Source organism: Papio anubis, chromosome 11 (genome assembly GCF_008728515.1).
Source record: "Papio anubis isolate 15944 chromosome 11, Panubis1.0, whole genome shotgun sequence".
NCBI classification, from domain to species: domain Eukaryota; kingdom Metazoa; phylum Chordata; class Mammalia; order Primates; family Cercopithecidae; genus Papio; species Papio anubis.
Window position 1 is genome coordinate 19703278 of NC_044986.1, and position 16583 is coordinate 19719860.

At 42.2% G+C, this 16583-nt stretch overlaps 1 protein-coding gene across 3 annotated transcripts in view; it reads right to left on the reverse strand.

Annotated features, from left to right (window-relative positions):
- CASP7 (caspase 7) overlaps positions 1-15179 on the reverse strand; it is a 52110-nt gene extending 36931 nt beyond the window's left edge. Inside the window, exon 1 of one of the 3 annotated variants that reach the window (XM_003904270.3) lies at positions 14998-15179. Coding sequence is in view for 1 of the 3 variants with exons in the window: in XM_009215381.4 (XP_009213645.2) it covers positions 13964-13966 (3 nt within the window). In the remaining 2 variants the exon portion in view is untranslated. The other 2 variants (XM_003904269.3, XM_009215381.4) reach the window with 2 other exon arrangements.
- Positions 15180-16583: the final 1404 nt, after the last annotated feature.

Here is a 16583-nt window from a genome sequence, read left to right on the forward strand (position 1 = left end):
CTGAATCATCTGGGGCAGCTAGGAGCAAGGAGAAGAAGCAGGAGTGCAAAGAGTGTACGGTTATCAACAGTCAGCTGTAGATTCTGCTACCCAGCTCATGGATTCTACCCTAAGACCCTCCCATAAACCCTGCTGGACGACTGGCCTATGGACCCCTTCAGCCAGCTGATGTGTACCTCAGTGCACAACAGTCTGCATACAACCACAGATGATGCATGGATCTCAACAGCAGGTATGGATACTAGCAGCCAACTCAACTTTGATGGATTGAGAGAAGACATGCAACTTTGAACATTTCAGGGTACTACCCTAAGGAATAAACAGGAGGCTTTTAGCATGAGGTCTGGCTTTGCAGGATTGAGAAAATGCATATAATCCCAAAGAGGGATCAAGAGGTGTGGAGCAGGTATATCCATAGAAAAGGTGTGAGAGATCCCCAGAATCTCTAGCTGAGCTCACCGGCAAAGGTCTTTCTCTCCTAAAGCCAGTCAATAAAGATGGGAAGAGGTGACTGCTTCTTCAAGTGTGAACACACAATGCAAGGCTTCAAAGAACACAAATAATCAAGGAAATATGACACCACCAAAGGAACAAAATAAAGCTCCAGTAGCTGACCCCCCAAAAATGAATTACCTGACAAAGAATCCAAAATAATCATCTTAAAAAAGCCCAGTGAGGAACAAGAGAGCAGAGAGACAATTAAATGAAATCAGAAAAACAATAGATAAACAAAATGAGAAGTTCAACAAAGAGATAAAAACCATACAGATGAATGAAACAGAAATTATGGAGCTGAAGAATACGAGGTCTGAAATAAAAAATTCAATTGAGAGCTTCAACAGCAGACTTGATCAAGCAGAAGAAAGAGTCAGGTGAACTTGAAAACAGATCATTTGAAATTAACCAGTCAGAGGAACAAAAAGAAAAGGAATGAAAAAGAGTGAAGAAAGCCTATGGATCTTATGGGACCATCAAATGAACGAATATATGCAGTATGGGTATCTCAGAAGGAGCAAGGAGAGAAGGGTAGAAAGTTTATTTAAAGAAATTATGACAGAAAATCTGGAGAGGCAAATGAACATCTAGATTCATGAAGCCCAAAGAACCCCAAACAGATCGAGCATAAACAGGTCTACACTGAGACACATTACAAACACTGGTAAGAGTCAAAAAAGATAAGGAGAAAATTTTCAAAGCAGCAAAAGAAAAGCAACTGATTTTTTCCCAAGATGGCAGATTGGAGGCATTGTTAGCATGCCTCTCTCACTTGGGAAAACAAAATAGTGTGTAGAGATTCATGCTGTGTACTTTTTTCCAAGAAGCAACACAGGAACTTAATAGGAAAGCTGAAAGAAACCACAGAGCCTTTGAAAGAAGTGGTGGGCTGCAGCCTATACCAGGTGGAAAATTCTAAGTCCCTGGAGTGTGAGGGGGATAAATTGTCTCTGGGACATACACTCCCACTGGAGAACTTGGCAATCCAGGCCATAGGGAAAGGTCTTAACCCCACCCAGCACTGAAGCTGACTTAGTGAGCACTGGGGAACACACGAGAAGGAATAGCATTGGGATGTACGTTGCGTGTGCTCTCGGTCCCCAGCAGGGATAGAGGGAAGTCATTCCAGGTCCCACCTCACAGGTGACCTTGTGGATGTCTTCCAGCTAACTCAGTAGTCTGTCATAGGTTGAGAGAGGTTCCTAATTGACATTTGTGATATAATCTCGTGTGACGATGAACCCCCTTGGCCAGACCGAGGGGTGAGTGGGCAGTGGGTTATACTCACAAGCACAAGAGCTGGGTACCTTTGCTTCTCAGGCAGACCAGAAGGGGTGTGGCCTGAAAGCCATGGTATGTCTCAACTGGGAAGGCTTATGGCCGGGGGCAGTTTTGAGTTCCGAGAGCAAATGCCTGGAACCTAGCTAGCTGCTACTAGTGGAACACTACGGGTGTGAGACCTATCTTGCCAAGTGCATGGGAACTGGGCAGGGCTTACTGTCACCTGCTACTCCGCACTCCCTGTGTGGACTTTCTGTGCAGCACAGGCAGCTGCGCTCCTCCCTGGAACATTACCCCTGCGGCAGGAGGACTGCCCTCTTATCCCCACTGGGGCCTCTGCTTGAGCCCCTACGTGGAGAGCCACAGCACGCACTTGCGTGACCCAGCCCCCACCTGGCTTTGCCTCTTTACCCCCTACTCCATAGCTTAACACAAAGAACAGAAACTTTGGGAAGCTCTATGGCCTCGCCCATTGTCTGAGACACCAGAGTACCTCACCTGGGTAACATAAGAAGCACAAATCCCACGGCTACCACTGCAGCTGGTGTTCTTTTCCAAGTGCCACCTCCTGCCTGGAGGCCAACAAACACAGTCCATTACAGCATCCGCTGGCAGAATAGCATAGCACCCAGGAAGGAGAAAACTTGTGCATGACCCCATCTGTCACCACTGCCTGCAATACCCCCAGCTAATCAGGAGGTTGTGAGTCTGTCCACATGATCAGTTCATTCCTACTATAGCTAGTGTTTGAGAAAGCCAACACACTAAGGAATCTCAGAGTCTACGTCACTCCCCTGCCACCCCCATCAGAACAGGTGCTGGTACCCACTGCTGGAAATCTGAGGGCAGGTCGCATCACTGGACCCCTTGCAGACATTCCCCAGCACTTTCCTGGAGTGTGACAGCCCCACCGGGTGGCTAGACCCAGAGGAGCAGCAGCATTCACAACAGTCTGGCCCTCAGGGTTCCTACTCCTAGGGGAAGGGGTAGTGTACCAAATCAAGGGAGTAACCCACGGGACAAAAGAATCCAGATGGCAAAGCTCGAGTCCCATAGCTTTCTGCTTGCGGGAAGTTTCTTTCAGCAGAGACACAGGTGCAATGCTGAACTCAGCAGGGAAAGTCTGTGGCATTACTACAACAGTCAAGCAGCCCTGGTGCTTGTGACAGGTCTTGGAGAAGGAGACTTCTCCTCCTCACCCACCACTGCAGCTACAGCTTGGGCTTCTCCTACAGGAGCGTGGCATGGGTGCATCTGTAGAAAGCCTTTCTGGAACACTTCAGGGTGACTGCATCCCCATAGGACAAGTGCCCTCAGGGTTCAGGCCTGCATGAGGGGTAGTCATAATCCCTCTCTACATGGAATATCAGCATTTCTGCAGATGGAAAGTGGTGTCTGTCTGGTTTGAACAGACGGAACACTGGGTCAGGAGTGTGAATGGGAAGCAGATTTTTCTCCTGCTGGCCTGGCAGGGGAGCTGAGGTAGCCCCTTCCTTCCCTCTGAAAAGACCTCAGTGCTTTTCACTCCAGCTTCTCCAGCTGCCTATGTCAAGGCTGGGACCTCTGCCCACATTAGGTGTTGTATTTATCTACCTGTTTTAGCTACACCCAGTTTTTACCCATGGACAACTGCCATGCTGACCTGAAGCCTGAACTGTTCAACTCAGTAAATAAAATACTGGAGGAATGAATGAATGAATGAATGAATGAATGAATGAATGAATAAGTGTACACCACTGGGGATGAGCTAACCTTCAAGAGACTTTTGCCATCCTAACCCCATAAGAGACAGTAAACCTGCTCACACACCAAGCACATTGCTACTACATCTGAGAAAACCATCACACAAAGACTCTCTATAACCAAGGAACTCATACACAGTCTTCACCCCCAAAAGCACCCAGAGCCAAATTAGGTTACAACAAGCTATAATCATTGAAGTCACAGCCATAAGGCAGAAGAAAGGAAATTAAAAAGCAACAGTTGAATAAAAAATAAATTAAAAAATAATCAGAAGAAATGGTCTATCCAAATGAGAAGGAACCAGAAAAATAATTCTGGCAATATGACAAAATAGGGTTCTATAACGCCCCCAAAAGATATTAGCTCTCCAGCAAAGGATCCAAACTAAGATGAAATCTTGGAAATACCAAATAAAGAATACAAATGGTTGATTATTAAGTTACCCAAGGAGATACAAGAAAAAGGTGAAAACCAACATAAAGAAAGTTTTTTAAAAATTCAGGATATGAATGAAAATTTTTCTAAAGAGATAGATACTTTAGAGAAAAAAAAAAAAAAAAAAACAAAAAACAATCAGAACTTCTAGAAAGAAAGACACATTTAGGGACTTACAAAACACAGTGGAAAGTTTTAACAACAGACTAGACCAAGTAGAAGTAAGAACTTTAGAGCTCAAGACAAGGCTTTTGAATAAACTCAGTCAGACAAAAATAAAGAAAAAATAACTAAAAGAAATGAACAAAGTCTCTAAGAAATATGAGATTATGTAAAATGGCCAAAGATAATAATCATTGGTGTTCCTGAGGGAGAAGAAAAAGTAAAAATTTTGGAAAATTTATTTGAGGAAATAATTGAGGAAGACTTCCCTGGCTTTGCCAGATATTTAGACATCCAAATATAAGAAGGTCAAAGCCCTTCTGGGAGATTCATGGCAAAATGGACATCTCCAAGGCATACAGTCATCAGGCTACTACTAAAGTCAACATGAAGGAAAGAATTCTAAGAGCAGTAAGACAAAAGCATCAGATAACCTACAAAGGAAAAGCTATCAGACTAACAGTAGACTTCTCAGCAGAAACCTTATAAGCCAGAAAGGACTGGGGCCCTATTTTTAGCCTCCTTAAACAGAATAACTCTGAGCCAAAAATGTTGCATACAGCAAAACTCAGTTTCATAAATGAAGGAGATATAGTCTTTCTCAGACAATCACATGCTGAAGGAATTTGCCACTACCAGATCAGCCCGACAAGAAATGCTAAAAGGAATTCTAAACCCTGAAACAAAAGGTCAGTATGCAACAGAATAGAACCTCTCAAAAACATAAAACTCACAGGGCTTATAAACCAATAACATAATGAAGAAAATAAAGTATCCAGGTAACAACATGATGAGTCGGTCACATCTCAATATTAATGTTGAATGCACATGGCCTGATGCTCCACTGAAAAGATAAAGATTGGCAGAATGGATTTAAAAAATCACAAACCAAATGTCTGCCCTCTTCAAGAAGCTCAGCTAATACAAATTATTCTTATAGAATCAAGGTAAAGGGGTGGAAAAAGATACTCCACAGAAATGGAAACCAAAGGCAAGCAGAAGTTGCTATTCTTATATCAGATAAAACAAATTTTAAAGCAAAACAGTTAAAAAAAAAAAAAAAAAGGACAAAGAAAGTATTATAAAAGGATTGACCCAACAGGAAGATATTACAACCCTAAATATATATGCACATAACTCTGAAGCTCCTAGATTCATAAAACAATTACCACTAGACCTAAGAAAAGAGATAGACAGCAACATAATGATATTGGAGAACTTCAATACTCCACTGACAGCGCTAGACAGATCATTGAGGCAGAAAGTCAACACAGAAACACTGCATTTAAACTACACTCCAGAACAAATGGACCTAACAGATATTCACAGAACATTCTACCCAAGAACTGCAGAATACACATTCTTCCCATCAGCACATGGAACATTCTCTAAGATAGACCATGTGATAGGCCACAAAATAAGTCTCAATTAATTTTTAAAAATGAAAATTATATCAAGTATCTTCTCAGACCACACCAGAATCAAACTAGAAATCAACTCCAAAAGAAACCCTTAAAACTATATAAAAACAAGGAAATTAAACAGTCTGCTCCTGAATGATTTTGGGGTTAACAATAAAATCAAGATGGAAATTTGAAAATTCTTCAAAACGAATAATAGTGACACAAGTTATCAAAAACCTTTGTGATACAACAGAAGCAGTGCTAAGAGGAAAGGTTGTAGTGCTAAATATCTACATCAGAAAGTCTGAAAGATCACAAATTCACAACCTAAAGTCACACCTCCTGGAACTCCAGAAGCAAGAACAAACCAAACCCAAAGCTAGCAGAAGAAAATAACAAAGATCAAGGCAGAATACATGAAATTGAAACAAAAAAATACAAAAGATCAATGAAACAAAAAGTTGCTTCTTTGAAAAGATAAACTCAGGGGACCATTAGCTAGATTTACCAATAAAAGAGAGAAGATTCAAATAAGCTAAATCAGAACTGAAGATGTAGGGTCAGGCACAGTGGCTTACACCCGTAATCCCAGCACTTTGGGAGGCCAAGGTGGGTGGATCATAGGTCAAGACTGAGACCATCCTGGACAACATGGTGAAACCCCGTCCCTACTAAAAATAGAAAAATTAGCTAGGTATAGTAGCATGCGGCTGTAGTCCCAGCTACTCGGGAAGCTGAGGCAGGAGAATTGCTCCACCCAGGAGGTGGAGGTTGTAGTGAGCTGTGATTGTGCCACTGCACTCTAGCCTGGGTGACAGAGTGACAGTCTGTGAAAAGGCTAGGCTAAGCTGTGAAAAGAAAAGAAGGAAAAAAGGAAAGAAGGAAAGGAAGGAAGGAAGGAAGGAAGGAAGGAAGGAAGGAAGGAAAGAAGGAAGGAAGGAAAGAAGGAAGATGGAGACATTACAATAATGTCTTTGTAGTAACCTAGATGGAGCTGGAGGCCATTATTCTAAGTGAAGTAAGTCAGGAATGGAAAACCAAATACCTATATTTTCACTTATAAGTGGAAGCTAAGCTGTGAGCATGCAAAGGCATTCGGATTGGTATAATGGATACTGGAGACTCAGAAGAGGGGAGAGTGGGAGGACGATGTGGGATTTTAAAAAACTACATATTGGTTGCAATGTACACTACTTGGGTTACAGGTCCACTAAAATCTCAGACTTCACCACTACACAATTAATCCATGTAACCAAAATCTACTTGTACTCCAAAAGCTATTGATATGTACATATATATATGTATACACACACATGCGCACGCGCACACACACACGGAAAAGCAATTCATTACATACAAAGAAATATCCGTAAGACCATCTGCGGATTTCTCACCAGAAACCTTGCAGGCCTGATAAGAGTGGGATAATATAATCAAAGTGCTAAAAGAAAGAAACTGCCAACCACCAATATTATATCCAGCAAAGCTGTCCTTCAGAAGAAAAGATAAATACTTTTCTGAGACACATGAAAATGAGGGTGTTCATCACTACTAGACCTGCCTTACAAGAAATGCTAAAAGGAATACTTCAGGTTGAAATGAAAGGACACTCTTTAAACTCACTGGTAAAGGTAAGTGTATAGTCAAATCCAGAATATGCAAATAATTTACAAGTGGTCTTTGACTTACAATGGTTTTACTTAAGATCTTTTGTCTTTCCAATGCTGCAAAAGCAAAACACATCATGTAGAAACCATACTTCAAGTAACCATACACCCATTCTGTTTTTACTTTTAGTACAGTATTGATAAATTATATGAGATATCCAACACTTTATTATGAAATAAGCTTTGTATTAGATTCTCATGCCCAGCTGTAGGCTAACGTGATATGAGCATGTTTAAGACAGGCTAGGCTAAGCTCTGAAATTCAATAGATGAGTTGTATTAAATGCATTTTTGGCTTATGATATTTTCAACTTACATTGGGTTTATAGGGATGTAAATCCATGATAGGTTGGGGAGCACTTGTATTAATTGTGCATAAATCACTTTGAACTCTACTAAAGTTAAAAGACTAAAGTATTAAAAACAACTCTAGCTTCAATAACTATAGATATATAGTTGTTAATGGATATACAATATAAAGAGATGTAAACTGTGACCAATAACATAAAACGTGGAAGGAGAGAATAAAACTGTAGAGTTTCTGAATGTGCATGAAGTTAAGTTGTTGCTATGGTCTGAATGTTTACGTACCCCTCCAAAATTTATACACTGAAATCTATTCACCAATGTCATAGTATTAGGAGGGGGACATTTGAGGTATGATTAGGTCCAAAGGGTAAAGCTCCATAAATGGGATTAGTACCTTTATAAAAAGAGCTCTACCTTGCCCTATCTACCATGTGATAAGATATAATAAATGAACAAGGAAATGAAACTTTGCTATACACTAATGCTGTTAGTACTTTGATCTTGAACATTCCAGACTCTAGAACTACGAGAAATATATTTCTGTTGTTTATAAGCAACCCAGTTTAGGGTATATAGTAATAGAATCCCAAATGGACTAAGTTGTTATCAACTTAGAATATACTGTTATAAGATGTTTTGTGTAAGCCTCATGGTGAAAACAAAGCAAAAACCTGTAGTAGATATACAAAATATATACAGAAAAGAAACAAAGCATATCACTACAAAAAATGATCAAATCACAAAGGAGAGAAGCAAGAGAGGAAGAGAGAAACAGATGAGCTATAAAACAGAAAACAATCACAAAATGGCAACAGTGAGCCCTTATCAATAATTTCTTTAAATATAAATGGATTAAATTATCCAATCAAAATACATACAGTGACTAAATAGAGTAAAAAAATAAGATCCAACTACATGATATTTACAAAAGACTCACTTTAGATTTAAGGACACACATAGGCTAAATGTGAAGGGATAGAAAAAGATATTCCATATGAATGGTAACCAAAAGAGAGCAGGCGAGGCTATACTTACATCAAACAAAATAGACTATAAGTAAAAAACTGTCGAGATAAAGAAAGTCATTATATTATAGATACCAATTTATCAAAGATACAAAAACTGTAAATATATATGAACCAACATTAGCACACCTAAATATATGAAACAAGTATTAATAGAACTACAGAAAGAAATAGCAATAAATAATAGTAAGGGACTTCAAAAGTTCACTTGCAACATCCAGACAGAAAATCAATCAGGAAACAGTGGACCTGAACAACACTACTCCAAATGGACCTAACAGACATATATACAGCATATCATCCAACAGCAGCAAAACAGACATTCTTCTCAAGTGTACACAACATTCTCCAAGATGGATCATATGCTAGGCTACAAAACAAGTCTTAATTATTTTAGGAGGATTAAAGTCATATCATGTATCTTTTCTGACCACAATGGTATGAAAGTAGAAATCAGTAACAGGAGAGAAATTAGAGAATTCACAAATATGTGCAAATTAGGCAACACACGGGTCTTCTTTGAGCCAGAACAACAAAACTAGAAAACACTGATGAAAGAAATTAGACATAAATAAATGGAAAGATATTCCATGTTCATGGATTGTAAGAATTAATACGTTAAAATGTCCATGCTGCTCAAATTGATCACTGAACAGATTCAGTGCCATCCCTATCTAAATTCCAATGGCATTTTCACAGACATATAAAAAAATTCTAAAATTCATGTGTAGCTACAAAAGACCCCAAATAGCCAAAGCAAACTTGAGCAAAAAGAAAGCTAGAGGCATCACATTTCCTCACTTCAAATGACATTACAAAGCTATAGTAATCAAAACCGTATGACACTGGCATAAAGCAGATACATGGACCAATGGAACAGAATAGTCTGGAAATAAACCCACACATTACAGTCAACTAATTTTTTGACAAGCGTGCCAAAAATATTCAATATGGAAAGGATAGTCTCTTCAATAAATGGTGTTGGGAAAACAGGATATCACCATGCAAAAGAATAAAATTAGACTCTTATCTTACACCATACAAAAAAAATCAACTCAAAATGGATTAAACATAAGACCTGAGACCTTAAAACTCCTAGAAGAAAACAGGGAGAAAACTCTTTGACATTGGTCTTGACAATGAGTTTTTGCATATGATGCTAATGCACAGGCAACAAAGGCAAAAATAAACAAGTGGGATTACACCAAACTAAAAAGCTCTGTACAGCAAGGAAATAACAACAACAACAACAAAAAAAATGAAAAAGCAAACTATGGAATGGGAGAAAATATTTACAAACCATATATCTGAAAAGGGGTTAATATCCAAAACACACAAGGAACTCACATAACACAATAGCAAAAAAAAAAAAAAAAGAAGACAACCCAATTTTAAAAATGGGCAAAGAACCTGAATAGACATTTCTCTAAAGACATACAAATAGGCAACAGGTATATGAAAAGGTGCTCAGTGTCCCTAATCATCAGGGAAATGCAAAGCAAAACCACAATAAGATATCATCTCACAACTGTTAGGATAGCTGTTTTAAATATGTATATATATTTTTAAATATATATATGGTATACAATACACAATATGTGTATGGTATACACATACACATATGCATATATAATGTGTATGTGTATGTATATATGTGTGCGTGTATAAAGGTAAGTGTTAGCAAGGATGTGAAAAAAGGGAACTCTTCTATACTGTTGGTGGGAATATAAATTGGTACAGCCATTATGGAAAACAGTCTAGAGATTTCTCAAAAAATTAAAACTAGAAATTGCATATGATCCAATAATCTCACTTCTGGCTATATATCCAGAGAAACTGAAATCAGGATCTCAAAAAGATACCTGCACTCCCACATTCACTGTAGCATTATGGAAACAATCTAAATGTCCATCAATGAATGAACAGATAAAAGAATATGTGGTATACACACACAATGGAATATTATTCTGCCACAAAAAGGAAGGAAATCCTCCATCTGTGACAAGATGGATGGACTTGAAGAGCATTATGCTAAGTGAGATAAACCAGACACAAAAAGACAATTACTGTATGATCTCACATCTATGTGGAATCTAACAGAGTCAAACTCATTCAAATGGAGAACAGAATGGAGGTTGCCAGAAGTCGGGGGTGGGGGCAGCGAGGAGGAAATGGGGAAGTGATAGTTAAAGGGTACAAAGTTTCAGCTGTGCAAGATGAATAAATTCTAGAGATCTACTATACAGCATAGTGCCTATAGCTAACAATACTATATGGTATACTTACAATTTGCTAAAAGGGTAGATCTTACGGTGATTGTTCTTACCACACAAAAAATACTAGTATTGGCCAGGCGCAGTGGCTCACGCCTGTAATCCCAGCACTTTGGGAGGCCAAGGCAGGCGGATCACGAGGTCAAGAGATCGAGACCATCCTGGCCAACATGGTGAAACCCCGTCTCTATTAAAAATACAAAAATTAGCTGGGCATGGTGGTGCACACCTGTAGTCCCAGCTATTTGGGAGGCTGAGGCAGGGGAATCGCTTGAGCCCAGGAGGCGGAGGTTGCAGTTAGCCAAGATTGCACCACTACACTCCAGCCTGGTGACAGAGCGAGACTCCATCTCGGAAAATAATAATAATAATAATAATAAATAATAATAGTATTAAAGGGTGTGGGAGGAAACTTTAGGAGGTGGTGGCTTTGTTGAGGTGGTGATGATTTCATGGGTGTATCTCTGCTTATCCCCAAATTTGTTATGTATGCATGCATTAAATATGCCTAGCTTTTTATATTTCAACTATACCTTAATAAAGTGGTTTTGAAAAAGGGGAAGGCCCTAAGCAAAATGGCTCCTAAGAAAGCCAAGCCTTTGTTTTGATAGCCCTAAGCAACCTATGGAATGGGAGAAAATATTTACAAACCATATATCTGAAAAGGGGTTAATGTCCAAAATACACAAGGAACTCACAACAGAACAGCAAAAAAGCAAATAACCCAATTTTAAAAATGGGCAAATAACCTGAATTTTTGGAGACTTTTGGAGACTCTTCTTCATTCATTCAACGGATATTTACTAGAAGTGAGGAATTAGGGACATACTTGTGAGCAAATTGAGCTTGTCCTGCCATGTTGATAAACAGACATGAAAAAAAGGATGGCGTCTAGGTTGAAATGCAACTGTGTTGTGTGCCTTGAGGGTGAACAATCTGTAACCATACCAGGCAAACTCAAGAGCCTCACAGAAATTAGGGAAAGTTCTCAGGGGAGGAAATGTCTGACTTGAGAACTGAAAAGGTTCGGGAAGCAGGGAGGGTAGGTGGGAGCCATGCAGGCAGAGAGAACCGTGCACTCATTAAACATTTGAAATGTTCCATCAAAGGATGGGTATAAACTCCTCATCCTTCTCAGACACTAAGAGAGGGCTTTGGACTTAGCTACTGAGATGTAAAATTCAGGCTGATTTCTGTGGCTCAATGATGGGACACTTTCTGGAACTTACCCTCCAAACAGTAGGCCATTAGGTCTTCTGTCTGAAACGTATAGCATCCTTCTAGGTTGATGCTAAACACTGTCTACAGTGACAGAAAGGCTCTCTTCTAACAATTCAAGTCAGCAGTGGTGGGACTTGGCTCTTTCAAATCTGTAAAGCTAAACAGTTACTTGCTTATTCCTATGAGACTGGGCTTGATTTTTGGAACCTCCAAAGGGCAATCATAGCCCAGGGTGGTAACCAGGTGGGGGTGCCTGATCTCAGACACTTCATTTCAGTCAAACCAAGACCTGGTTTTGACCCCTTATTTCCTCCTTTCATCATCACAGTGCACCAAGAAAATCCAGACCTATCTCAGTTCTGCCAAGCTGCCCGGAGAGGGTACGCCTGGCATTATTTTCTCATATCTGTCCCCTTTTTAGGGTCCAGACTGCAAAGAGCAGCCATTTGAGGGAGACTGCTTATCCCACTGTTAAATATGTCTAACTTCTCTTTAAATGAAATATGTCTAACTTCTCTTTAAATGAATTAATACATGAGACACTCAAAGCACTAACAACGCCAGGCACACAGTAAATCTCGGTTAGTCACTGTAACTCTTATTCTTACTATTCGTCACCAAGACTGTCGCTGTTTGCAGACTGAGACCTCATCTTAATCTTTTTTTTTTTTTTTTTTTTTTTTGGATCACAGAAAAGTGTCAGGTACATGACAGGCACCAAATCCATTTTTCTTTATAAACCTAACTTAAATGTATTTTCGAATCCTTCAGCCCCTTGAATAAACTACTGTCCAAACAACAGAACCAAGGAGACCCAAGAGGGTGGTTGAGAACCCTGAGATCTGGGGCTGAATCAGTTCTTCCACATATTAGCCATGGGACCTCAGGAAAAGTGCTCAACCTCTCTAAGTCTCAGTTTCCTCATCTGCAAAATGGGAAAACAATGGTACTTATGTCACAAGTGGTTGGGAGGATGAATGAAACAATGCACGTAAAATGCTAGGCACTGGGTGGCACATTCTAAATCGTCAAGAAATATTTCCATTATCACCAATGTCCACGAGACTAAGACGATTTACAACTGTCAACCTTCGCCTTTATTTCAAAACCACATCCATATTTTAAAAATATTTTGTAGAGACTGAAAAAAAATTCCTGTAGTGATTGTTTCCAAATATGTTGACCAGGGGCCCACATGTTGGTACACAGCTGGCCAGGAAGTCACTGTCCAGCTATTGTCTGAACTTTTTACTTTCATGAAGAGGGAAATGGACTGCAGCTGCTTCCCTTGAAAAGTGACATCGTACATTTGTGCCTCACTTCCTGCCCAAATAAAAACAATCTTCCTAAAGGGCACACAGAGAAGACCTGAAAACTTCCCCCTCTCTCTTGCCTCTAGCAGCTGGGAGGGGGAAAGGGAGGATCTACTGGGCACTCAAGCGCTCCGCTGTGTCACCTGAAGCTCACGGCATTGCTAGACCAGGGCCTTTACTTTAGTATTGCAGAAACTTCAGCTTCTTCTTTACTTTAGTATTGCAGAAACTTCAGCTTCTTCAGAGAACCCTGCCCAAAGCCACACAGTTTACAGGTGGGGGAAGGTGGACTGTGAATCTAGGCAATGGCCATACCAAGGGTGAAGGTCAGGCTGGTGAGACCCAAAAGGAGGAAATAGCCTGTAAATTGAGACAACAGGGAGGGCCACGTCAACTAGCCCGAGAGCCCAGAAGTTCAAAAGTTAAAGATCTGGAAATGATACACCCACAATCACCCACAAGTAATTTTACTGCTCCATAAACCGCAAAGCTGTCTCCTGGAGCCTAACACTCCACACGTCTAAATGTCTCCTGCCCTGTTTCCACCTCCTCAAGGTCCCGCTAAGGGCCCCGCAGCAAGGACGCTCAGCTCCAGCGTACTCAGTCTTGACAGAGCCACTGCTGCGAACCGCGTACCATAATCAACTCTGTCCATCCCCGCAACAGTCAGCGGCGATCACCGTGGTTCCCATTTAACAGAGAGATGGTTAAGGTCCCGCCGCCGGCAGGCAAGGGGCGGGGACCGGAACCCAGGCAAAGGAGCCCTGGCTGTTAGTAGCTGTGCCAGATCACGAACCCGCCTCTCCTAAATCTCGAGAGGGAAGGGAGGACAAGCTGAACAAGGCAAGCGATGGAGAGGGCAGAAACGGCTCTCTTTCCAAAGTTTCAGCGCAGGCCGTCGGGGCCACTCTCACTCAACCAGGCTCCCCTAGACCACGCTGGGGGCAGAGTGGGGACTAGGAAGCCGACAGGAAGGAGGGAGGCAAGACGCGCACGGCCGGCGGGCTGGGGAGGCGCCGGCCGAGGCGGGGGCTCTAGTTACCGTTCCCACGGCGGTAGGGCGGCTGGGACTGGCACAGTCTCTCTCTGTCGCTCCGCAGCAAGGGTCTGAGGCACCTTTAGCGAAAGCGAAACTAAAAGCCCCGGCGCCGCGGAGGGAGGGGCCGCCCCGGGTAGGGCCGGGCGGGGCTAGCGCCGCCCCTTCCTCGGGACACAGCGCTCGGCAGGGGTAGAAGAGCCCAAAGCGACAAGCGCCGCCGCACGCATAATCCCTGGAGGGCGCCCTCTGCAAAGCTGGCGCGCGCTCTGCAAAGTTGGCCACTCGCTCTGCAAAGTTGAGCCTGCGCACGGGAGAGCGCGCACAGCAAAGTTTGCAGTTTCCCGGAACAGCCCAGCCACCGCGGGCTGTTCCGGGAAAAAAACAAATCTGCCAAACTGGCCGCGCTCCAAGTGACCCAAAGAGCGCAGACTTCGCGGCGGCGCTCAATGATGGGGCGCTCATGTGGTCACCTCCATTTCCCTGCCCCCAGTGTAGACCTCGACCTGGGCCTTCGCATGAACTCGGAGACCGCTTTCCCATAGCCAGAGGCTCTTCCCTAGCGAAACTTGGATCCCAGCTGGAACTGCTCGCGTCCCCCCGGGGGACTCCGCGCCTGCTTCTGCATGCGTACCCCCCAAGGCTGATCCGCTTCGGGCCAGCTGTGGCATCCGCTGTGGTCTCCTAGACGTTGCTTTGCAGGGACGCCCTCCTGGGCGCGTGGGCGTAGGACGCTCTCCCAGCTTTGAAGGAAGTACCCACCTGGCAGCCCAGCTAGCTGGTGGAGATGCTGCTCCCGAATCTTTCGGGAAATGTTTGTTGTGCGCCCCCATGTGTCAGGGACTGGGTGTGCGGCCGGGAGTCAGTCAAACACGGGAGAGACCGAGCACTTCCATGGATTCTAGTTCACCCCCGGATTCTAGTTCACCCCAACCCCACAGCACACACATACACACACACACACACACACACGCACGGATTCCAGTTCACCCTGACCCCACAAAACACATACACACACACTTACGCATTCCAGTTCACCCTGACCCCACAAAACACATACACACACGCACACACACACGTCTTTCTTCACCCTGGCTCAAGGAAGCAACTAAACTCAATCACACTGAGGTGTAAAATATCTGAGAAGAAATTGTAGTTTTATTCATATCAGAGATACAGTATTTACTTTTAGGAACCACCAAATCCTTGCATGAATGGAGTACGTGCTTAGTGGTCTGAAATCAGGCAAGAACGCCATCTTCTCTTTTTGTTTGTTTGCTTTCCTGTGGGCCTGAGACTTCAGTATTTGTCTGTCAAATCTCTCCAGGTGAGGACGCTTTCTTGGTTTGAAAAAAAAGACTGACCCCTGGCAAGTGTAAGGGAATAATTATAATTGATTAACTTATGGGAAAATCCTGAATCCCTGAATATTTTTAACCAGCAGTGACACAATTTCTAATGTGGCTGCCCTAGTCTTTTTTTTTTAATACCCACGTTCCCGAAATGTTGGAGGTAAACTAAGCCATTCAGACACTAAGATAATTTGTTTTGTAAAGAAATTCAAGGCTGGGCACGGTGGCTCATGCCTGTAATCCCAGCACTTTGGGAGGCCGAGACGGGTGGATCATGAGGTCAGGAGATTGACACCATCCTGGCTAACATGGTGAAACCCCGTCTCTACTAAAAATACAAAAAATTAGCCGGGCGTGGTGGTGGGCGGCTGTAGTCCCAGCTACTTGGGAGGCTGAGGCAAGAGAATGGCGCGAACCCAGGAGGCGGAGCTTGCAGTGAGCCAAGATTGTGCCACTGCACTCCAGCCTGGGCGACAGAGTGAGACTCCATCTCAAAAAAAAAAAAAAAAGAAAGAAATTCGATTGTGAGTCATCTGAGAAACAAAGAACACTATTAGTAAAGCGATTAAGTTACTGTTTGATTTATCTAATTTGTAAATCTAGGATCTTGCAGATTATTCCTGAAATATAGTGAATCAGTGTTAGAGCTAAAAGAGGCTCTTACAACTGATCTCTGTTCGTTTTATAAAGAATTTGAGGCTCAGCAAAGTTGCCCCCATCATAGATTTGCTAGTGGTAGAAGTAGAATCAAATTGCTTTAAAAAATGAATTTTCCATCCACAAGAATGCTCTATCATAAATTATATCATGCAAATGTCACGATGTGTTGGCATGCAAGAATTCACAGCTGGCTCAAATGGAGAGGTGG